The 26,196-nt window shown below is 43.1% G+C and overlaps 1 protein-coding gene across 1 annotated transcript in view; it reads right to left on the minus strand.

The window, feature by feature from the left end:
- Positions 1–696: 696 nt before the first annotated feature.
- The window catches only part of kcnb2b (potassium voltage-gated channel subfamily B member 2b), a 91,583-nt gene continuing 66,083 nt past the window's right edge, over positions 697–26,196 (minus strand). The window contains exon 3 of the mRNA XM_047568612.1: positions 697–6,449. Within this exon, the coding sequence (XP_047424568.1) occupies positions 4,473–6,449 (1,977 nt within the window). The 3' untranslated portion in view covers positions 697–4,472. The remainder of the gene's footprint in view (positions 6,450–26,196) is intronic.

Below are 26,196 nucleotides of genomic sequence, written 5' to 3' on the forward strand. Positions count from 1 at the left end.
TCTCAGTTATACATTTATACTTCTATTTTTTTTACCTTGTGTACTGTGTGGAATTGTTACTGATTTATTTATTTATTTATTACTTGTATTTATAGTTTGTATATTTTACCTAAATGTTGTATTGTTTATATGTACTTGTACTCTGTACTTTGATTACACGCATATATGCTTCAAAACTTGCAAAAAAACCAAACAAACAAACCTCACTACCCATATGATAATTTGCGAGTTATTGGTTTCATTTGCACATATTTTGGACGTTACAAATATCTATTGTACTATGTATTCAAAAACTTCTAATGCAACACATACATAGACCCAGTTACCAACGCATTTCTCTACTTTCTTTCAAAGTGCATTCTTTTTTCTCACACATGCCGTTTGAGGCTTGTTTATGCTTTGTCAGTACGATGCAGCAGAAACACGGACCTCCATTAATTGCATTGAGTGAAATGGAACACATTTCCCTGCAGTGGTGAATCATTTATCAGTCGCTAACGCCAGATTGCTGGGCTGTTCGCACTTTTGGATATGGAAAACAACCTCTTGCAGCACAAGCAATCTCAGTCTTAACTTGTGCGACTAGAAAGGATTTACAAACTCACGCCCTTCTTCTATCGTGTTATATAACGACGCGCTTTGATATACAAAAAAAAAAAAAGAAAAAGTCCCACAAACATCAGACACACAAACATGCGAGTTATATACACATTTATTTGTTATTCTGCATATGCTAATAGACGTAATGGGGAACAATGCTCTACAGAAATGTCGACATACGTGTACCATAACAAAGTGATCTGTGGTCACATAATTATTCAGACTACTACATGCATACAAAGATGTCGCTTTGTACAGAAACAGTCTGTAGCTCAGAATGTGTCTAATGATTATGTTCTCTCAAAGCTGAACTGGATACAGTCAAAAAAAAAAAAGTAAGAGGCAGAATATACAGAGACATAACAACAAATAATGTTGCTTGTATGTATTTTAAGGAGCAAGGTTTCGGTAAGCACGCATGAGTGACACAGACATTACCCATTCTCGCAGAGAAAATAAAGACACGACATTTTCACTCTGTACAGTATCACGGATGAATACGCCATTGTGAGACAGTAAGACAGAGCGCGGCCCTTTTTTTGCTGTCAGCTCGCAGAATTAATCTCAGTATCCACACAAACTTCATCCCGAGCGGGACATACAGTAGCTAATCAATCCAAATCCCTTGTTTCTCTACCCTACCTGTCAAAATGAAGGATTACTCAAGGCTAACACGGAGACATGATTACTACAAACAAGGGACGAAGGGGAAAAAAAAAAAAATGAACATAAGAGAAGAAAAAAGAAACAAGCAACCTCCCTTTATAAAGAAAAAAAAATAAAAAGACAAACGAAAAATCCCAAATAACAACAACAACAACAATAACAACTGCCACTGACCCCGCATTTTGGCTCGGAGAGTACCAATGAGGGATCGGTCGTTTCACAAAGATGAGGTCTCACATGAATCTCAGAATACTGAGTCAGAATATGCTACTTTGGGCATACGGTATGTACACAGACAAAAAAAAAAAAAAAAGAACGAAAACATGGACCACGAGTGATGCACTGTAACCGTTTGGGAGGCTTTTCCTTATCCACGCCTCATTTATTTTTGACCCATTGATCGCTGCTCCTCTGGGCACGCCACGGGGGTCAGAGCGCTCACCGGTGCGTCAGCATGGGAAATAACCAGACGGATCAGCTCGGAGGCAGCAGGGATATCTCTCACTGACCCTTCTTAACGGCCTGTCCCTTCTTTCCTTTTTTTTTTTGCCTCACTGAAGACAGATGAGAGGTGAGGTGTTGTTGGATACTGGATGTTGTACACAGATTACCCAGGAGGACGGAGAAATATTGCGGCTCCTCGCTCCGGGGAGCCAAGACATCGATGTGGATTTGACAACATCAACCTCTCAAAAAAGTACAGAAGCAACTAGTTGACGTTAGCTGTTAAAGAAAAAAACATAATCTATCCAATCAGAACATCAGAGAGTTATAGAAAACCTGAGAACTCAATAGCATTACTTGTATCTATTACATAAAGACCTGATTTTTCCTATAAAATTAGAATTTTCTGTACAGTGCTATATGAACAAAGCAAAATGACTTGCTACCTTCTCATAAACGGCGGTGTTATGAAAAGGCACGCATCATTTCAACCACCATTTATGGCAGGAAATTGTGGTCGTGCTCCATTTTGGTTTAGAAAAAATAGAATCATTCTTAATTCACAAAAAACATAAAACCCTTGGTTTGTGGCCAGTGAAATCAGATCGTGTTAATATCTTCCACGGACATGAGTTAGATTTTTTTTTCTTTTTTTTTTAAGCAAGTCTAACAGCGATATAAAAGGCCCTGGTGGTCAATTTGGGGTCCATAAATAATCTGGCATTAAGGTGCACTTTTTTTTTTTTTTTGCCAGTCTTTTTATAATAATAAAAAGTAAAATTCAAATTCTCATTTGCATTGTTTGCGAGACTCTGGGAGTTGTAACACTGTTCCGCCTCATATTAAAGATATAACATTTGAAAAATACAAGTAATTTCTGCCTGTACACTTACAAATTCCCATAGACATTAAAACATAAAGTGCCACAATTCTTGGCCTGCATAGATTGCAGTATGCGGTATTGCACATTCCACACCTCTCTGTGAAACAAAAAAACGAAAAGAAAAACAAAAAAAACCCATGATAATAATTATAATAACGAGAAAAAAAAGAAAGACGAAACAGACATTATTCACCCCACGTTCTTTCTTCCATTGCCATTCTGGTTTGTGCGGCTTTTCCACAAACGCTTCACACGCGATGTCACGCTGAGACGACAGACGTAAAGTCCAGCAGTAAATTGGAATCAAAAGGGAACATACATACGGACACGAATTTCAGTCAGTGTAAAACAAAAAGCCAGAGAAAGAAAAGACAGAAAGAAAACTCCTTTGGGTTTTAAGTTTGACTGAAGATAGTTTTGTTCACGATAAAACACAAGAAAATGTCCAAGACACCACAGATAATACAAAACCAAAAAAAAAAACAACAAAAAGAACAAACCACTTCTCAGCAGGATTGGATAAAGTTGCAGTAGTATGGAATAACAATGACACCGGGGTGCTGAGGATAGGGCAATGAACACAATGCAGGTAAACCAACCGTAAAGGTAAATAAAAACTACTGTAATACATGTTATTATTACCATATATGTTACGATGTAGCTGAGATAGATGAAAGCTTGTCAGTGTGCTTGATTTGGTCCGTTGATATCTGAAGGAATATTCTTTTTCGTGGATTTGAATTACCAAAAAAAAAGAAAAATAATAATAATAAAATAGCATATATCTGTATTAATGACCAGGTCTACTGTGCTAATTCTCTAAATAGCCTTAAATCTGTTTTATGGATTCTCACTTACCTACTGTAGAACTCCTCTACCACCAATCTAGACCTACTTACTTCATAGTTTAACCTTAAAACTAATTATAAATATCTGATGTTGGAGAGTAAATAAGATTCTTTCCCGTGATCCGGACTGAATCAAAAGGCTCCTAAACTCCTGAAATGTTGCATGATAAATATTCTCAGTAACTTTAGTATCTGATAGTTCTCGTTTCTACATATATATTTGGCAACTACAGGCGCTTCGGAGGAAAAAGGCGTTTTTTTTTTTTTTGTTTGTTTTTTTTTCCGTCCCTTCTTGCCCACGTTGGTTAGTTCAAAGACTGAGTATCGGATGAAAGTTCAACAGTCGTTATGGAAACAAAAAGTAATAATGTCAACGTTACAGTTTCATACACCGTTTTTTCACAAGGGGGAAAAAAACGAAAAACATTACAGGGTCGTCATGGGAACACTTTGCATCTCCACAAACGGTAATGATATGTTTTTTTTATTCGTTTTTTTTTTTGTTTTAAATAGGTCGCTACGATGCAACGCCCCGCTCTGGAGGGCTCTGGAGTCCCTTTTTCACATTGCAAATCAGTGACAGTCAGTCTTCCTTTGCATTCCTGTGCATTGTCATTGCCTTAGATGTCCTAATATTTACAGTGGAGCGCTTTCAGCAAACTAAGCACCGTAAAATATCTGTCTTTTTTTTTTTTTTTTTAAATGCATGCTTTTTACAGATAAGTCCCTCTGTGCATTTCCTTCTTTTGCTAGAAAAGGAGATTATGTCATTATGTACATCGGGGGGTGACCTGGGCGGACCCCTCTCCGAGCGCACTGCTTGTCCCAAAGTCATTCTTGAATCTGCACAAAGCGCTGCAGTTTCTACTTCAGCAATACACAACAACACAAGTAAAAGAGACTTGTCATGCCATGCAAAAATATCTTCCACTACAACAGCACCCTTGACTTTTCCTTCCCTGCTCTCCCACGCACCACGTTGACATTGAGGCTGTAGTAGGTCTATTGTCCCTCAAAGACTTCCCTTACATTCACATGCTGGTTTCACAGGTCGGAGAGAGGCTGCCGTCTCCGGGTATCAGGTGGATATCGGATGTAAACATGTGGTTCTCTACTTTGTGTCCGCTTTGGTTGCTGTCGGCCTTCACCTCCTCGCCCGCCCCGACCACACCCTGGGTGCAATTTTGTGCTGCTGTCTTGGGCGACAGGGGCGCGACTGCAGCGCCCGCAACCTCCATGAGGCGCTTCTCCTCGCGGTTCTCCGTGGACTGATCCTCGTCGCCCGGTGGGGTGTCCACCACCAGCCTCTTCGGGGAGAGGGCGCAGTTGCTTTCCCCCGTGACTGGGAGGAGACCCTCCGAGCTGGGGATGAGTGGTGACGTCTCTCCCTCTGGAGACTCGTCCTCCAGGATGCTGGAGCTGATGTCTCCAGGAGAGGTAGTGCTGGGCGGCGTTAGAGGGCACTCAGGAGAGGTTTTGCTGAAGTTGACCTTCAACCCTTTTATTTTTAGTGGGTTATTCCCTACTGGGGAGCTCTGGATATTCTCCACAGCACTGTTAAAGCTCTCCCCTTCCTCTATATGGAGCTCCGATCCATCTCCTGAGTGGACACATTCGTAGAGGCCTTCTTTGACTGCGAGGCCAGGGGAACTCTGGTCATCACCGTCCCTCAGCCTCCTGAGATCCAGAGGCGGCGGGGCTCTGCGGTGTCTGGGCGTCTCTTCACCTGAGTTGGACCCCTGTATTCTGTAGTCCACTGAACAGCTGGCAAAGTTATTCGCTGCGGAGGGCTGGACCTCCTTCATCTCCAGCTCCACTTCCTCCTTTAACGTGAAGTCGGGGCTGTGAGATTTCTTCGGCGAGGCGGGGCCCGTCATGGTTGTGCTCAGGGTGCTCATGGAGCTCGTTGTGTTGAGATTGGTGAAGGACTGCGACTTGGACATCTGGTTGTACATCTCTTCCAGTTTCTGCACGTTGAGGTGCTGTGGGGTCCTGTTTGTCCTCTGCGGACTTCCAGTGGTGTTGACGGTTATACGATGGGGGGAGCTTTGCGGCAGAGATTCTGCGTTTCTTTTATCTGGTGACTTCAGGTTGGTTTCTGAGGTGGTGAACCTGGGTGAACCACCCCAGCGGCTAGGTGACAGGTGGTTGTCAAGGGAGGTTTTGTCCTCTCCTTTCTCCACCACCACATCCATCAGTTCCATACTGCGAGCAAAGGCGTCTTTTAGGTTCATTGACACGATGCTGCCATTCCTCTTGGCTCTCTCCAGGGCCTCCCTCCTCTTGATGGCTTTCTCCTGCCTCTTCTGCTCCTTATAGAACTCAGAGAAGTTGTTGACGATGATTGGGATCGGTAGGGCAATGACCAGCACTCCTGCAATACAGCAGAGTCCACCCACAATCTTTCCAAGTAAAGTCTGTGGGTAAATGTCACCGTAGCCCACTGTAGTCATTGTAATAGTGGCCCACCAGAATGAGGCAGGGATACTGGTGAATTTGGTGGCATCCTCATCCTTCTCGGCAAAGAAGACCAAACTGGAAAATATCATGATGCCCATGGCGAGAAACAAAATGAGCAGACCCAGTTCGTTGTAGCTCCTTCTCAAAGTAAATCCCAGAGACTGGAGCCCTGTGGAGTGCCGGGCCAACTTAAGGATTCGCAGTATTCTCATGATCCTGAATATCTGCACCACGCGGCGCACATTTTGGAACTGCAGCACGCTCCTGTTGGACTCGGTCAGGAAGATGGTGACGTAGTAGGGCAGGATGGCCAGCAAGTCGATGACATTCAGCGGGCCTTTGAAGAACTTCCACTTGTTCGGAGAGGAGAGGAAGCGCAGGAGGTACTCCATGGTGAACCAGGCAATGCACACGGCCTCCACGTGAGCCAGCTGGGGGTTGTCGTTGGCGTGGCCAAACTCGTCTGTGACCTGGAGCTCCGGCAAGGTGTTGAGAGACAGGGCGATGGTGGAGAGGACGATGAACAGTATCGATATGATGGCAAGGATCTGAAAGGAGAGCACAGAAAGGAATAAAATGTTAGTTTAAGGCCAAAATAAATCTGTGTTCGGTTCAGGTTTTTTCCAATTTAAGTCATTCCTGAAAGAAAAGAGGATAATTATTCAGAATTGATTGAGATAAATAAGTAGTTCACTTTAGAATCAGCGATTAAACATTTGAATGAATGCTGCAGATAACTAGGTCAGAAAATGTAATTTGGAAATAAATGTGTGAGAGAGCTCTCATCTACACTAGATGAAAAGGATAAAAGGATTCTGGCTCCACCTGTTGGCAGCAGTCTAAAATTCCTCTTCCCTGCCATAAAACATATTTATTGCTTTCCAAAAAAAAGTTCTGAACATAAAAAGGCACATATTTTTCCATGCACCATCGATAAACTCCACACTCCACACTCCTCACTCAATTGTTGTTGCCAAACAAAATCTGCAGGTGAAACATCCCAGGTCCAACTCTCAGCGCTGCACTGCAACATAAAAAAAAAATTAGCATTCTTTAGTGCTAAGTCCTCTGTGACCCGAGCAATACAAAACCTATTAAAATCTAATGAACAAAGATTGAAGAGTCTAACTCCAGATAGGAAAACAAGGCATCCCGAATACTAATGAGAAACCACATTAAGTTGCAGAACAGACTGATGATCTTTCATAAATCTACACAGCAGAGTCTGGAGACACTCACTGTATCTCCTCTGAGACTTCATTAATTTAGAAAATATCACATAGTGGCCAATATGCAGCGACAAAGCCCAAGGATCTTGCAGCGCTTAGGGGTCAGTCCATGAGCTGGTAGCCAGCACCTACACAAAGATTTTTCCTGAAGCACACAAATACTTATGCACACGTTTTGGAACAACACGAGTAAGAAATGCAGAGAGTCCAGAGTAAAAAGAGAAGTGACATGACTCAGCGGAGGAAGACTTAAAACTAAATTAATGCTGGTGCTGATTAGTTTGATCCTATTAGCAGCTAAGTGCGGTAACCTGGTGCAGGCCATGAGCTCTGAGCTGAAAGACTGTAGAGTCATAGTGAGGACGCAGATTGTCTCCGTTTCCTGAACCTCTTGGCAAGCTCCAAGGAGCCTGAACCCCTGCTGCCAAGCCACTCAGTCAGAGGACCTTTGCGAGGTACGAGAATAGACGAGAGCACAAGACGATGGTTTCACTTAATTTGTAAGCTTACTGGCGGTAAACCGCAAAGCTTACGAAGCAGAATTTTTAGACGCCGTACATAGTATACCTGCGCTTTCGTCGAAACACAAGCACAGCATTCTTTAGAGGTCAACTATTCTTTATTTAGAAGAGAGACAGTTAGTCTTGTACTGTTTCACGCTTTTAAAAACTACAATACAAACAGCTGAATGAATTAATGTGTGGGCGTGCACGGGAACACACACACACAGACACACACACAGTATGAGTGATGGATGTTTTCACCGACCCACACCCCTTGCGGGTTCACTTTCACACGCCAGAGCAGCAGGACCCGCTCGTGGACGCCACCGGAGGCATTAGAGCACGAGAATGAGTGGTCCGGAGGTGGATTGCATTAACCTAGTGTAATTGAGTGGGAGTAGCTAAGAAGATCAATTACTTGGGACTCACTCCCCCCCCCCCACACACCCTGATTTGCATGTGTTGCGGCATTAAGTAGAGCATCAAATGCTATGAGTGTCAGATCTGCAAAGCCCGATGACCTGGAAGTAACAGAGAGGGCGAATGCAAGCGGAGACAGGAAACGAAACAAGATATTTCACTGAACTGGACGCTTTCTAATCTGCTCTGGCTATGAGTTCAAAATGTAAAAAAAAAAAAAAAACGGCTGAGATTAAAATGTCACCAGAGGCCTGATCATTCCACATAACTAATGAATGTTGTCTGGACTAGAGTGCAGCATTTTACTGTGAAAAGATTATGGCCTTTGTCTTTATGGAACACGGTTTTAAAGACGTCCTTCCCGTCGTCAAATTGAAATTTTAACATAACGAGCTGAATTTAATTCCCTGTTTAAGATTTCAATTAAATTTTATTTGTTTAGCAATAAGTTTATTTCATTTATATAGCATCAAAGTGCTTCGCATTCAACATGTCATATAACGTTTTACATGTAAAATACAAGGTCAATATTAATGTATCGACAAATGAAAAGCTATTAACACCCAGATGAAAAGATAAACACAGATCAAATGCCATTGAAAGTCAAGACCTTGTTAATAACCAGGACTAGTTGGAGACGGGAGATGGATAGAGGGAGTTTGCAGTAAGTCGTCCATGGATAAACCCTGGATGATATGGAAACTGTTTGTAGATTGGAGGGTGATAGGAAGTTAAGTGATTTTTGAGATGGTTCTGAGCAGAAGGAAACTGGACCTGACAACGGAATTTAAATGCCTGTTGAAACTCAAATTATTGTCGAATAAGACGCACAAGTTCTTCCCATATGGTGCGATATAGGAGGATAGACTAAAGCATACATGAAGTACAACATATAGCTCATGCATGGGACATGAGAAAGAGCATAGGGGCTTAAAATTGTTAGTGACAATAGAAGCTCTTTTACAGGGAGTTAATATATTACTATAATAGTAGTTAATATAAGAAGCTTTATAGGCGGGTTAGGGTTGAATGATGCATTCAGGTAGGAGTGGATAACCGTTGACAGGACCAGGACCCTTTGAATTCCCTTTAAATTCCCTCAAATAAACTCTTTTGTACTCTGTCCTGGCTGCTGTGCTGCCTCCACACCAACTTTTACAGCAGCAGACACAACTTTGAGACGAGGAAAGAGAATATTTGAATATTACATGACTGATATTTATGCAATACTCTGGCGACTTCCTTTAATACTCTTCAGTCCTGAGTACATTATGAAACACATAGCTCAGCTCATGCAGGGACACAGCTTTAAAAACAACAAAAAAAAAAATCCATGTTTTAGGCAGACACTATGAAAGAGGTTTGCTTCAACCACCGACAACCTTTTCATATCAATCCTCAGCTCCTTTGCAGAGCTATTAGATGCACAAACTTAGCAGGAGGTTGATCCAGAGGAGAAAAGAGTCATGGCTTTAATAGCCCTCTTGAGCTTTCTGAGCCTCTCTTAAGTTCCATCCTCAGCCGCCCGTCATCTCAACCACAACTCTTGAAGTTGTGAAAAGCACCTTTCCCCCGTTCCCTCGTTTAGTTCCCAGCAGTCAATGGGGGGCTCTAAGTCCTCTCTAAATGTCCTGTCAGGAGTGACAGCGCTGTGGTCGCGTAGTTTTATACCACTCCTCGCATCATCTTGTCCGGCTGCATTCGTTTGCTGATGGAGGAACGATGTTGTGGGGAAGAAAAACAACCTGCACCACACTTGCGGCCGGTCTGCCAGCTTGAGGGAGCGTATTGATTGTGTATACATCACATTATGGACACCGAGCCAAGCCCAGCGAGCCCCTATTGATATCTCCGCTCGGAGCTCTTATGGACCATGATCCACCTCGGAAACCCACACTGACCCTCCCTCCCTCCGCCCACACCGCGCTGGACAAATTAGGCCATTCCTCAGGTATGATAATTTTCAGCACTGAAATCAATCCAGGCGATTATGGCTATGGTAATGTGGATTGATTCCAGGACTTGCGTGGTATTTCATCTTCTGGGATCTCTGTATTTCTTCCCGTGTGATGACCCCATCGAGGCGCGCACTGGCATTAGGTTGCACCTCACAACGACGCTTTGTTCACGCATTAAAACACAACACAAAGTAAGTTTCACATGTGCAAATCCTGCCACACTATTCGGATCAGCGACCACAGTTGCTGAAATTGGTTTAGTCGGGACACAAATGTTAAGGTACGGCTCCTACATGTGCACAAATTATGTTACGGGGGCCATTAACAACAATTAATGGCGGCTCTGAGCAAATATGACGTTATTAAGGAACCTGGCTCGGATCCAGCAGGCAAGATTTATAAGGCACGAATAGTTAAAGTATGACTTGAGAGAGGCCGAACATTAATCCATAACAAAGGAGGGGTGAACCCGTCCACCCTTCCCACACTACTGAGTGCTTTTACTCAGTAGTGTGGCCAGTTTCCAGAAGGGATTGTGATATTCGATGGTCACCGGGTGTTGTTTTCTTTTTTTTTTTTTTCTTTTTTCCTCTGATCCTCCAAGGTTCAGAGAGGTTTTGGAGAAATGCCAGGGCTATACAATTCGGGCTTCAATTCTAAAGCCATTAGTCTACAGACAAGGTAATTGAGTTCATAAAGCACTGCTGCAAAAAAAAAAAGAAGAAGAAGAAGAAGACAGCTGTGGCTCAGGAGGTAGAGCAGGTTGTCTAGGACCCCTAGGGGTCTGAAGAGGTACTGCAGGTGGGGGGACTCATAAAATCTTTGGTTGATTAAACATTTTTTTTTATATATTTTTTAATTTCCCCCACAAATTTAAATTTCTTTAAATACACATTATCATGAATCCAAGATATTATAGTAAAGGGATAAAAAAAATAGCTTAATATTGAATGCATGATGACAATAATAATGTATATTTATAAATAGCACAAGCGGAGGGTCAGCAGTTTGATCCCAGTGTTTGGACCCGGTGTGTGAATGCGTGTGCTTGTATGAGTAGACGAGTAGAGTGGCCGCATTTACAAAACAGATCCAATGTGAATTCTTTGAAACCGGTTCAGTATCTGCACACAAATCTCTGCAACTCCGCAACGACATAAAGAGAAATCCCTGCGGTGCAACATCTGGCGAACCGTCCTAGGAGAATCCAGGGGGAGTGTTTCGTGCACAATAACCGAATAGTTATTATTTCGTTAAAAGCTATCGAGCTGCTCATCTACCAGCTCTCAACACAGTCAATAATTGCAGTGGATATAACCCATCTGTCTCGGGATAATGCAGCATTGCCATACTTTGTCACTTAGAATTTAATTTGTCCTCCGTCATCCAGGCCGTATTACTTGCCTCCTCTGTGCGGGGAGTATTGTCATGATGTGATTAAAGGCACAGTTCCAGGATCAGTGTGTGTGTGTGTGTGTGTGTGTGTGTGTGAGGTGCTGTCAGTCAGTCGGTGTGAGGAAAGCAGCAACTCCTCGTGCCAGTTATTTTACTTGATTGCTTTGTAAAGCTTTAGCTCTCTGCCTCTTTCGTGCTACCGTTGCTGGAGGTGTGCAACATGGGGAAGAGAATCAGGGCCACACACGAGAAACAAAAATGAGAGGAGGTAGATTTTGTATTTTCATCGGGCACAAAAGTCGAGAATTAAGTCGACATACAAACTGACGGTACCATCTGTACTTATGGGGAACGTGAGGTCTTTGACAGGCACGATGGAGGAACTGTGTGCATATGTTGGGACCCAGAGGAAGCGTTGTTTGGCTTTTGTTGTGAGCAAGTATTTTATGTTTTGTGGAGACCTGGATGCATGGGGACGTCCTGTTGCTTTGGGACTCTATGGGCACGTACTTATTTCTCAGCATTCTGACTTTTATCTCAAAGTGCAGGATGAAACAAAATCTATCTGCGGATAAGGGTGTCTACTGTCTTGTTAAAAGTCCTTAATTATGATGATCTCAACTATTAAAAACTATTTAAAGGGGCTTTTTAATCAGTTCTTCTTTTAATTACTGTAATAACGTGAATCGTAAATCTCTACGGTCTAAAAGTGAAAGTGAAGTTTAGGCAGAACAGAGCGGGTGAGTGACCGGTGTGTGTGGAGCAGTATTTCCCATATTTCATCATGTGAACATGCGAATATTAATTTTTAACTAATTATGAAAAGAAGAACTACTGCGGCATCTGAAGATTTGAAAGGATGAAAGCGCTTCTGTTTCAGCTGCAGTTCGTCACGTCTTTTATGTATTATTATTATTGTCTGTCAGCGTTTAATGACAGTTTAATGGGAGGGCTGCAGCCTTTCAAAGTCGGCTGCTGTAGTACTTTTCTTTTCTTTCTTTTTTTTTTTAGTACTAAAGCGTTTCCCAGCCTTCTTCGTCTCGAGCCGTGGCACAACACCAAATACTAATGTCACAAAAACTATAAATAATGAAATCGTCTACGTCATCGTTGCGTCAAGACGGTCCGGAGGCTTAGACGTTTTTTTGGGGGGAGGGGAGAGAAGGAAGAGATGCTTTCGGATATGTGATGCTCGATACCAACGATTTCCTTTTCCGAGCCGATACGGAGTGAAATTCATGCTGGTATCAGCGATACCGATCCGATACTTTGTGTAAATACACCTTAATGTGTCTGGTAAAAAAAAGTAGTGCATTTCAAATCATAGCTTCATAGAGTATATTGAGGTAGTGGCCTCATTTACTATATAGCCGAGCTCATACAACAAACAACACAACAAGAACTACTATAAAATGAAAAGTTGCACCTTAATTCTCCTCCTCATCATAAATGCTTCGTATTCTGTTGTGGTTTAACCTGAGGAGTTTCACAATTTTTATTGTGTTGCCACAACCCAGTAGTTTAAATACTTTCCACTGTGTTTTAATGACTGAAGTATCGAAAGTTTCAATATTTTGATGTGAGAATCGATTTTAGAGCATAAAGACCTGGTGTCAGATGTAGAACCGCACATCACCACTTTTCGGAAGCACAAATTTGCTCGAGATGTGCAAAAAGTTTTACGATTCATTATTAGCCGCGGTATTAGCTTTGTATGGGAAACCCTGGGGTAAAGGGTTCACACAGTAGTGCAATAAAATGAATGAGTGGGTCGACAAGCTGACAGAGAACCTCCATCGATGACCAGTTCTCATCTACTCGTCAAATTTTAAGCACTGTTTGGAAATATATAAAGAAATGATGACATTAAATGTTAACGTCTATGCCCTGTTTTCTTTTATCTCCTCACTACACCTCATTGTGTACCCTCTTTCTTCTCCTCCGTGTAAACCTCAGTGTTCTTACTGTGAAAGGGCTTTTCACTTTCACAGTCACATTTGTTTACGTGTTGCTTTCTTTTAATTTATTTTTTATTTTTTGACAAGCCATGGAGGAAAGTGGGCTAGCGTCAAATATTCATAGGGTGCGTTTGTCCGTCGGGTCGGCGGCCTCGGGAAACACGCCTGTACATGTCCTGTATGTGCAGCGTGTCAGCGTGTGGTGTTCACTTACAGCCTGAAGGAGCACGGGCTGAGTGACGTCCCCGTTATTAGCAGACAGAAATAAAGCGCGTAGAAAATGACATATTGGCTGACACGACGTGCTGACGATTCCCCCTTTGGTGTTTGTTCAAAATGACACAAATCCCATTAAGTCTGTTTCTAATTGATTATAACATTAACAGTGGGAGGGGGATGTGCCGGCGTATGAATCCCCTGTGAAGGGATGAGTCTGGCTTCTTTTCTGATGCTGCTGCGGATGAAGACGCCACTTTATAGTCGGAGAACAAAAGTTGACTTTTACAAACTTTTGCTAAAAGGATCGGGACTAAATATTTAAATATAAAAGTCGCTCCTAACAAGCTCAGCTGCCAGATTCCCAGCCACGAATTCACTGCACAAAGTTTAAGCTGTATTAAGCTAATTTGTTTCCATTACAGTGAATGTCACAGCCCATAAAAAGGAGATTTCAAAGCTAATTATAACCTACTGTGATCTATTGCTACGTTACACATGTATCCAGTAAGATAACACGACAGGGACAAATGATTAAAGACAAAGACTACACAGGTTAGTGTCACCCGGCTATAGGCACTGACCTATTTTCAGGCCATGACGCAGCACAATAGCACTCAGGTAAAACTTAAACATTTATGAGCCGCTCCTACAAGACAAGTACGTAATCACATTTGCGACATGGGCACTTCGAATGTCAAACGTCGCATCATCAGACATCGCTGGATTGTTTCTAGTTTCAACCTTCAGCAGATCTCCATTCTCAATCACGTTTATTGATTCATTTATTTAAAGCTCTGATAGGATCCTTGAGCCATCCGCCGGCTGAAACAGATACCCAATTCCTGCCCCCGTCATACTCTGCATCCTGTAACACAGCCCTCGGTGCCTGTTATCAGATTTCTACACACGGCCTTTAGGAGGCACATGAACGCAGCTGAACGATACTTCACGGGCGTGTTAAATATATATAAATAAAAGAAACCTGTGGTGCTATTTCTGTCGGCGACTCAGCAGTTTTTGTGAATTAATCGTCGACTGTAAAAGTGGTTCCCTCCGAATCCAGGCATCCCGGGAAGGACGCAGAGGAAAGTCATGCATAATTTGCCACAAAGAATTTCAAGAACAAACTGAATTTTTTTGACTGGTCTCAACGAGATCGACACTCTGAGCTCTTTCACTTGTGGAAAAAAACACACCAATCTCCACCGCGCTTTCCCTCTGTAATCTCTCCGACGCCGTTGCCCTTTCGGCCGCTCTGCAGCCGATCGCGGCCCGCGACTTTCACAACACAAAGGTCACGAAGAAGAAGCAGATACGTAGAGAGAAAACAGGCGGGAGAAGCAGAGCGGGCTGCGCTCCATAGATATGGGAGCGGAATTAATTTACAAAATAACACCAGTGCAGTTTAAAACCTGCAGTAATTAACAATTGAAGGAATGTCTGGTGGCGAAAAAAAGCCAATAAAATTAATTTCACTAGTGTTAAAATATGAAAGAACACGCCGGGAGCGATGAGGCGGTCTGCTTGTTTCTGTGCGGCTGCCTTCTCGTATCGTTGCGGTGAATATGTTGCATATGTTTACATTAGAAACCAGCAGAAACAATCGCACTGCTGACTGGACACGTATGTGCGCACAGCACTTGCACACGCACGCGTTTGCGCGCCGTTTTCTGCAAGTGTGTGCATTTCAGAACAAGCCTTGGACCCTTATGGCGTGACACCGTTATTAACCTCTGCACCTCTGACACCCAAAGCCCCAAGAGAAGAGATCAGAGGGCTGACAAGGGATTCAGTCAGTGCCTCCCACAGCGTTCCCACACACATATACACAGATGCACAGGTATTTGAGCATGAGGGCCTTTCCCATCACACACACGTAAACACTCATTTTCTGCATGTGCATAAGATACATTTTTCAAGAAGAACCTGCAACACGGTTAAAATGACTTTCCGCTGAGTAGTTGTGTTTCCCCCTGCAGGGGTTTGTGTCTTCATGTGTGATGGAGAAAGCGCCACGGAGAGGAGCCAGCTGGGCTAAGTAATTGCTGCTAAGTGTGCTAGCCCCTGCGCCTGAGCGGTGATCACCGTGTTAATCACAGCGGCCCGGGCTCCATAATCAACACCTCCTCGAGAAGGAAGGAAGGAGAATAGTTAATATTAAAGATGTGCTGAGCGCTGCAAACGCCTTGCAGGGGAGCTCGGCTCTTCCAGAAACTGCCTGGATGTAAGCAGACGACAACATGGGAAGGATCTCCTGGAAACCCCCTGACGAAACATTTAAATATAACGCACTGTGGTAACAAACTTGGCCGCGGTTGCTGGAGTGTAACATCCAGAAACTAAACACGGAGCAGAGCAGCCTCATGTATTTACTCTAATGATAAACTCTGCTTTAGCAACATTTTAGCTCCCACAAAGTGGATGCCCCGGCCAATAAATATAGGATATTTTCCAATATTACGAGCGGCTAAAGATCGGTATTGTTGTAAAGTATTGACTTGCTGATGCTACTTTGGGCTTATTAGTCAGTTAGCTAACAATGGGCCTACGTTAGACAATTTGTTATAAGTCTAAAGCAGGCGTCTTCAACGTTTTTCAGGCCCAGGACCCACAAACTGATGGAGAGATGACCTAGTATATGTGTTCTATGTTAAACACAGCATAGTTTTATCTATAAATATACATTATTAGCATCTTTTTACATCCAAATCCAAATCTGGAGGTCCAAATATTTATATATTTTTATTACGGTACAGCACGGTGGTCATGCTGGCCATGAGAATAACCAGTTATGCTATTGATTTAATGGGATCTTTTCATTCCAGCTGATCAGTTTAATAAACATTATAATCTTAGATAGAGCACTCAGGTAAACATAAACATTTATAAACCAGCTGACACAATCCAAATACTCAATTGCACTTGCGCAGCAGCAGCAGCAGCAGCAGCAGCACTTCGAATGCTAAACGTCACATCGTGTGACAGCAGGGCCACGTCTGGGCTCAACCTTGAGGGAAATTTGGCAACTCCTGCCCTCAATCACGTTTATTGATTCATTTATTTAAAGCTGCGATAGGATCCTTGAGCCATCCAACCGGCTGAAACAGATACCCAATTCCTGCCCCGCTGTACTCTGCATCCTGTAACACAGCCCTCGATGCCTGTTATCCGATTTCTACACACGGTCTTCAGGACAGATATGATTGCGGCTGAACAATACTTCACGAGTCTATTAAAAAATAAATAAATAAATAATAAAAAAAGAAGATATCCCACAGTGCGGTGGTGCTATTTCTGTCGACGACTCAGCAGTTTTGTGAATTAATTGTTGGCGGTAAAAGAGGTTCCCGCTGAGACCGGGCCTCCCAGGAAGGACGGGGAGGAAAGTCACGTACAGTGTGCCACCACGAATATAACGACAATAAAAAATCTGCTCCGTGAGATCAACGCTCTTTCTCTGGAACTTCAAATCGCACCGATCTCTGTTGCACTTTTCTCCGGGCTCCGCTCTGTCCTCCCCTCTGTAATCTGTCCAAACACCGCTGCCCTTTTGGCCGCTTCGCCAGCCGATCGCGGCCCATGACTTTCACAACACAAATGTCAGGAACAGATAGAGAGGCAGAGAATAGCTGCCGAGCCTTTCACACGGGAGCAGAATTCATTTACAAAATAACACCCATTCAGTTTAAAACCTGCAGTAATAAACAAAAGATGCTACTTTCAGTGGGGGGGGGGGGTGAAAAATCCAATAAAATGAATTTCAGTAGTGGTGGAATATGTCGCCGTGAGCGATGACAGAGCAGACGGAGCTGGGAGTCTGCTTGTTTCTGTGCGGTTGTCTTCTTTCATTACTTCGTTGCTGCATAACCGTTTTGGCAGCGTCTTTCCTTGACAATAAATCTTTGTGATGATGTTGTGGAATATCCTCTGTGTACTTACATTATAAACCAATTGAAACAATGGCTTCCCTGCTGACTGGACACGGAAAACAGTGCGCGTGCTGTGCGCACTTCGAGGCGCGTGCGTGCGTGTTCTCTCTGCGTTTGCGTCCGATTACCCCCCCCGATTACCCCTCCCGTCCTGGACAGAGGAGAAGAGCCAGGACACTTCGCAGCAACAGATGCACGTGGAGGATTTTCCAGTGCACGTCCTGTATAGGCTCCTTTTACCGCATCTGCATGAGCAAAACACTATTTATTTTTTATTTTTTTTTTGAAGAAGAGCCAAGCGGCAAAATTGGCACATCAGAGGAAAACAGCATAATTAAAACAGATAACTTCCTTACATAGCTGAATAGCTCTGGCTTCCTCCTGCAGGGGTTTGTGTCTTCATGTGCGACGGGGAAAGAGCCACAGAGAGCACCCAGCCGGGCTAAGTAATTACTGCTAAGTGTGCTAGCCCCAGCGCCTGAGCGGTGATCGCTGCGTTAATCACAAAACGGCCAAGGCTCCATAATCAACACCTCCTCGAGCCGCAGACCAGAGGAAGGAAGGAAGGAAGGAAGGAAGGAAGGAAGGAAAGAGGGAGACAGAAACACACAGCACAGGCCTTGTAACAGTTAATATTCATGAGTGCCGCAAACGCCTTGCAGGGGAGCTCTGCCGCTCAAAAGCCGGCCCTGCACGCATGCAGATAACAACACGGGAAAAGGATTCCTTACAATCACCCCTCGAGTCTCCCGATAACATCATCCACCATCTGAGGCCGGAGTCTGAGGGAGGTTTCTAGGCCCCGTCGCCGCTTTTCACAAACGCGCTCTAGATGAAGAATTCTCTCCTGTCACCTCCCCTGGGAGCTTCTCCTGAGCAGATAGGCCCTGGGAAAACCTCACAGGAAAAAAACTCACTCTTCTCCACCGCACCTCCCACACACATTATGCACACGGGGCAGCTGCACAGGCAACACCACACACACACACACACACACACACACACAGACACACTAGTGCATACGGCGCAAATGCTTGAGAAATAGCCCTTCGTGGTTGCTTGAAAAACAACTACACACACACACACACACATGCCGTCACATGTTCTGCACAAATAGGCTCCTATAGCTCGGCACTACACGATCACATGAAAAAGACCCCCCCCCCGCTCCACCTCTCCCTCCATCCACCCCCCCTCCCTCCTCTTGTACCTCTATGTGTTATCCTCAATGACTACGCATCACCTTGCTGTCTGAGTCAAACTGCGTAACCATGGAGATGTGTCCCAGCACTGCCTAACGTTTGCCGACTAGCGAGCAGCTCTGTGACTGAAAACGTTTTTTGTTGTTTTTTTTTTTTTGTCTATGATGCTGAGCTTTTTACCATTCTGAGCGAGCCGGGAGGATGGAGGATGGAGGAGACAGATTTCAGGGTATAGTGAGGTTATTTGGAGCATTGGAATTCAAAGCAAAGACTGGCAGCCAGCATCATGAACACCAACATTTGTAGTTCAGAGGAAACTTTTGCCGTGCTGGAGGAGCCGAAGAGAACCCCCCCGACTCCTGGGAGCATTCCTCTAGTGGCCATTCCCTGAACTGTGAATGACCTCAAACATCCTAGAGGGATTTTTGGTTATTTAGGGATGTGATTTAGCTGACTGAGAGAATTTCTGCACACAAGAGGGAGCTGCCTCGTCCTCTTGCGTGACTCTTTACGCTTCCACTTTGTTGTTGTTGCAAGAAGCGGCGTTCAAATGCTCAGAAGAAGTAGCAATCCCTCTTCTATTTCCCCCCCATCCTTCATGCAAAACGATGAAAAGCAAACTATCTGCCTCTCCCTGTCTCCTCTGTCTCAGACGGGGACTGCGGGAAGACTAATGGTCACGGAGGAGTCGGCTAATCCGAGAGAATCATCAAGAAAGCACAACCCTGAGCCCAAAGTGTCACTCCTGCTCATTCACATTCCATCAGCATCCAACTTGTATCTCGACGCCATCAATCCAAAAGGCACGGCGGCTGCCGGCTTCAGATGTGCACGCGGTGTCAGTCTCCATTGAAGATTCTCTTTCAAAGCTGTGTGCAGCTGGTGCAAAACTGTAGCTCGGCTGATTTATTGTTATTCAGCTTCACTTCCAAGGACAGACCCGGGCCGCCGTCTCCGGCCACGTGTCCGAATTAACCACACTAATCGTGCATTCATGCGGTGTTGGGATGAGGTGGGAAATTTTTGTTCCAGAGTGGGGAAAAAATTCAAGTGAATGCAGTTTAGAAAAGCTGGTGCAAGACTGCTGATTACTCAGTATGACTGAAAATGAATAATCCCCATCCTGTTCGGTTTGTTGTTCCACAAATACTGAAAACAGGCATCAATATGGCGACTGAAACACATCTTATTTGTGGCATCTGTGTCGGTTTGGCGAAAAACAACTATACAACACAAACATATGCACGCACACTGTGCTGCTGCAAGGCTTTTAACTCACACAAACAAATCGTCTCACATCACTCCGGTTTTAACAGCGCCCCACTGGCTCGTGGTACATTTTAGAATATTCATTTTAAAATTTTAGTTCAGACTTTTACACTGTAAAAACAATAATTTAAATTACATTAACTGAACTAAGAACGTTAAACTATCAATTAATTTTTTTTTAAATATATTGTGTGAACTTGGTCCCACTACATTTGTTTGCCAAACTCAGTATTTTAAGTCATGTGACCCCTAGTGGTGGCTCTGAGCATGTACAGCATAACAAGAGGAGGTTTTTCCGTGTGCAATAACATCATTAATGTAATTAATTGAAAAATATATTTTAAAACCTCCTGTAAAAGAGTGACACAAGCTGCCAAATATCAGACTTCTCATTAATCAGAGCAATTAAAGACAATCTGTGCAAAGCAACAAGTCAACTGAAAATCTGAGCAAATCACAAATTATAAATAAAAACAGTCGCTCTGACTTCAATGTTTCCCTGCGCTCCTTCTTCCTCGCGCTTCTTACTTTTTTTAGACTTCAAGAAAATCAAGTTAACTGAACAAAATATGATTACATCGCAAAGTATTTGTTTGTAGAACTCAACATTGTAACTTCTTATTGACAAGAAAATCAAGTTATCTGAACACGACATAATTAGTCGTCAGATTTACACGCAATTTTTCTTCAAAACTTAAAGATCAGACTTTGCACAGACATGCGCCCTCCTGCCTCTCTGATCTTAAGCAGTCACACCTGGCTGCTTGTTGCCACCCGTACGTTTTAAAACCAAAGGAGATGGAGCTTTTTATTCTGTTGGCTGTTTTTAATCTGGGTTTCATTCTTCTTAACTGCATTGAATGTACTTTGTTTTACTTTTGTTTTTTTGTGCAACATTCTGTCTTTTTACTATTTTATTGTGAAGCAGTTTGTAGTATGTTACCTGTCAAAAGGTGCAATATAAATAAAGTTTACTAACTTATTTTTCCTTTCTTTAGCATTGCATCATATTTTTCTGTTTTCCTCTAGGAAACTGGGGGTGAGTACGAGCCAAAACTGTTTACCACAAGTCAACTAAAAACACGACTTCCTTCCTTTTTTTATATATATATATATATATATTTTTTTTTCTTGATGAGATCCTCCCTGACGATGTTTGCATGAATATATTCATATATTCAGACTAATACGGGAGGAGAGACAAGACAGGAGGCAAGAGAGCAGCCGAGTGAGCGAACCAGTAAATAAACAGTGAGAAAACAAGAGAACAACTGATTAAAAAACACAAAAGGGAATAAAAGATGAAACTGCGTTGTCCTGTTCCTTCGGTTTAATTGCCAGTAAATCCCTTTAGCTCTAATTCAGGGGTCTCGGCCTAGTGTTGCTTATAAATATACATTATTATCATCATTCCTTATCATTTAATTTCTGTGGGGAAAATTCAAAAATATATGAAAAACGTATAATCAACCTAAGATTTTGAGACCCACCCCCTGCAGTACCCTGAAGGCCCCCTAGGGGTCACGGACCCCCTGTTGAAGACCTATGCTCTTCATCCCAAATACCACACAAACACCTTGACACAGCTCAACAAACGTGGCGTCAATAACACACTGATGCTTGCCTCCGTAACCGTGGCAACCTACGAGGAATCCCCACTGCTTGTGTATAAAAGGCGGCGTCCATCGGATTCTGTTTTAGTTTTTTTTTGCTACCATACATTTAAAACACACACCTACCTACGCCTGCGCACATGTGCTAAACCGTGGAGTGATTTTTTATTTTTTTTTGATCAACAATTATCTTAGCCGGGGCAACCCCCTTTACGCAGAGCAACACATGCTGCTCTCTCCCTCGCAATGTGGCATGATGTTTACTTTAGTAGTGACTCATGCTGGATCATACTCGGCGGTTGTCAGCAACAAAAGAACAGCTAACAGACCACAATAGAAATGTGACATAGCGACAAAAAAAAAAGAAAAAAAAAAAAAGGTGGTGGTATGAATGACTGAGCAATTGAGCTCAGTGCTGCTTCGTGGCAGAGGCTGATAAGGGAGCTCTGATATCAGACAGAGTTTTACAGCCTTTTGTTCGACTGCAAATGAGTTTGATGATCACCAGGCACCGGGGGTGACCGTTTCCGTGGCGTTAGAGTCTGCGTGTGTGTATATATATCTATATATCTATGTATATATATAGATATATATAAACACAGTGTAAGTGTGTGTGCTTTTCTGAGTGGGTGGTGGCGGCGCTGTGGGCTGGGGTGCGGTGGAGCCTGGGGAATTATTGATAGGTTGCCTGTCCTTGAGAAGGCCAGATTGGGACGCCCCCACTCTTCACGGGAGATTTCCTTTAATTAATCCAAATGAGAGCCCGCTGGCAATTTGCACACATGCAAACACAGATGACTGCAGCAATCATCCCCTCTGCGCGGTGAGGGAGGCGATGAAAGAGTAGGACAATGAGTATGAATTAAACATTTTTTTTTTTTAAAGATGATAACATAAAGTCATAAGTTTAAAGCCATGTTTAGACACAGCGGTGATTTGTGCTGAGGAGAGACACAGTAGGCAAAATGATTTTAATGAAGCTCTATTAAAATCATGTCTTCTATCAAACTAGTTTTAAAAAAACAGATTAAAATGCACATTTAGGTTTTCATTTCACTACACTTTGTCCATGTTGCGCCTCTAGTTCACTCCTAAATTGTCAGCTTTTTACTGTGAGCCTCATTTTTACCCGTGCGCATGTGAGGTACCGTTGTGAAGCTCTGCTTCTCCTGCAAAAGTCTGTCGGTTCCAAATATGGTCACATCCTTTGTATTGGCAATGAGTCATTAAAGAAAAAAGGCCGATCCAAAGCTAAAGTCGCAGTTGGTGTCGATTTCTGACAATGTGATTGGTTCAAAAGTGTCACGTGACCGGATATTAAGCCGGTCTGTGTTTATCTGAGAGGAAAAATGCCATGAAGTCTTCTCTGTGAAGAAAATTACAGCTCAAATTAGCAAGAAAAGTTCAAGAAAAGACAGATGAGAAGGAGAGGAGAGGGGAAGTCAACCTCATCTGAGTTCATCTGGCTGCAAATTGTCTCGTCTCTCCATTGTGATTGTTAAAAGTAGCGGGTTGTCAAGTGCAGAGCGTCCTCAAGGAAGGCACTGAACTCCCGGTGAATGTGTTCAACATTTTAGAAACCGAAACAGCTGATGGGAGTGACATTTACGCAGAAACTTGGGCGAATGCATTTTTGGATCCGTGTCCATCGACCTGGCAAACATTTCACATGTGACACGAGCCGCTGTGAGCATCCGGCTTACGAGTCAGTCAGATCGGGTAATCAGCCCAGCTGCACTGGAGCAGGTATTGGATTATCAAAACTGTGCGTATAAGAAGATAAGCCTCGCAGCATTTCCGCAAAAAACACCAACTGCGGCGTTTCCGTGCAGGTGGAGGGAAGCCGACAATATTTGTAAATGAATCCTCGTGTGGGGGAACGACTGAGTAACCGCTTGTGACCTCTTCACAGCCTTACTATAGATAGACTTCACATCTTATTATTATCCTGTATCACCCTCAGATTGAATGGTATGAACGCCCTTGCAGATTCACATCACCCAAAAAAAAAAAAAAAAAAAAAGCAGGTCCCAGCAGGAGGCGGAGGAGGTGGGAGGAGTGAAAGTGAGGGGGGGGGGAACTCCGGTGTTGCACCAACACACAGACGGTGAATTCTCAATACTCGAGATGATTCCGGTGCGCTACGCCGGGTTAAGTGCACTGCTGCGCGCTCATTACAGCCCGGTGTGTGGGATGACGGTGGCAGATGAGAGAATTAGAGGGTTGGATAAAAAAAATAAATAAAAAATGCGCCGACGCAGCGAGAGACAGAAATTACAGGCAAACATTTGATGGTAATAATATTGTTAACGGCCCCCTGGGCCGGTTTTGCAGGCAGATGCGCACATCAGAGGAAGTGAGAAATTTACATGTGAGGGCATGGAGGGGTTTAGTCAGAGGAGACGTCGCCCTTCGAGTGGAATTGGAACACATTTTAAAGCTAAATGAGCGTTTAAGGCGCTGAGGCTGACGGTGACCTTTGAGAGAAAGTGCTCTCGTTCTTAGTACTAATACTAACCTTTCTGCATTCACCATATATCCTATAAGAACGAGCGGGTCCACACAGCCTATAAATGATTTGTAAGAAATATATATTAGTGTAAAAAGCATCCACTATTTGTATTCAAATAATATTCAAGATAGATGTAAAAAATGCATTTATTTTTTAGTTACACTCCTAATTAAATGTTAAAATAAGTATTCTTTAATTAGTCATTATAATAATTATGGACGTATACGCAATATTGGTCGGTGTTTTGCATTAAATGCAGCTAATAGATGTTAATTATTCTGACTTGAAGGAGCAGAAAATGATTTGGTGCTTGTGGGAGACAATAGAAGTGACTGTGGCTCAGTGGGTGGTTTGAGGTTAGATCCCCCTGAATGTGCCATATGCTGAAGTGTCCTTGAGCAAGACACTGAACCTCTGTGACTGTAAAGCTCTTTGAGCAAAAAAAACGCTATATAAAAGTAAGAACATTTACCTTTAGACAAATGCTAACTAAGACGAATGCTAACGTGAGAGAACCTGACTGCAGACATCTGCTTCCCATAAGTTATATGTTGCCTCCACAACCCAGTTAAGGTTCAAAAAAATAAACAATTTGACAAAAATAATGATGCAGTTAACCCTTTAAAGCCTGAACGTACCGTTGGTGATGCATTAAAACACGAATTACCGTAACCCACAGTGATTTGCTCGGTTCACTAAATTCAAAGTGTGGCTGAACACTGGGACGTTGTGCTTTTTTCTGGAAGACCTTTTCGACATCTCAAGGGTTTAACTAGTTTCGTTTTTACCGACAAATTCCTCCAAGCAGCTCTGTCTTCCTGGGTCTCCCCGGCCTTGCGCCGCTCCCCAACCTGCAGCGGTGCGTCATAATTACCGTAATAACATTTTTTTTCGCCAAAAAGCGCAACTTCCCAGTGTTCAGCCACACTTTGAATTTTGTCCATCGGTGACTTACGGTAATTTCAGAGCCTCCTCTGTTACGGAGTCGAGACTTTTCACCCCGACTCCTGAACGTCACTCAATCCAGGCAGATGCACAATGATGAAAAGCAGCTTTTGGAAAGGATGTTTTTTCCTCTTTTCGGATACAAAGAATTTGAAAATTTTTTGTTTGAAATAAGTATTTGTAAAAAAACAATAAAATAAATAAACAACCCTGAGTACCAGTGATTTGAAGTTGGCTCCTCTTCCTCTATAAAACTATTTTTCAGTATCTCAAATCATTTGTACAGTCAATGTAAAGTTTCTTTGTCAGTTTGCGTCCATCCTGCTCATCACACCTGTCTGTACATTTGCTTTGCCTTAGACGCTACAAGCAGACCACATTTAGGCAGAGCACATCAGGACTTTGTGCAACACAAACTAACACAGCAACCGAGTTAATAACGATCAGCGCTCACGATACTGCGGTGACACAGTAGGAGGATAAGTGGCACATTGCGCTTCCATCGAAATCCATTGAAGAGGGAACAAACAATTATACCTAGACACAGTGGATTTCTTGCATGTAATCCTATTATGGGGAGAACTACTGGGCCACATTAGCGCACGGTGGAGTGGATGCAAAAGCTGTAAAGCCGTTAATATATTAACTTGTGGAATAGCATCTGTCTGGCAGTTCTAACGTGGAGTAACGCCCCACAGACAGACGGTAATTCATTCTCTGGAGGTGACGCTGAGAAAGCAGTAAATAAGCTTTAATCCATGAATACGAACCTGTTGCAGACAGAAGCATCAGTGTGAACCTGGTACTGACCAAAAAGTTCAGAGCGATACAGGACATATCCTTTTACTGCTCTGGAAATACTCCCCACATTCTGTGAGTAAGCTGTTCAAAGCCGTGGCTCTGCTTTTAGCTGGTGTCGGAGATTAATCCTGCATGCAGAGATCTGCAAACATGTTTTTTTTATATATATATATCGGTTAAATATGTCATAAATCTGGAAACGATCAGAAGATGATGTATTTTATTGATGTAACGATGCACTGCCAGGAAGTGTCTATTAATCAGTGTTATTATAGCCTAATAAAAACCAAATACTGTCACCATGTAGGGACCTGTTACTTTTTAAAACCTAATAATTCCTTA

The sequence above is a fragment of the Mugil cephalus genome, chromosome 18 (genome assembly GCF_022458985.1).
Source record: "Mugil cephalus isolate CIBA_MC_2020 chromosome 18, CIBA_Mcephalus_1.1, whole genome shotgun sequence".
NCBI lineage: Eukaryota > Metazoa > Chordata > Actinopteri > Mugiliformes > Mugilidae > Mugil > Mugil cephalus.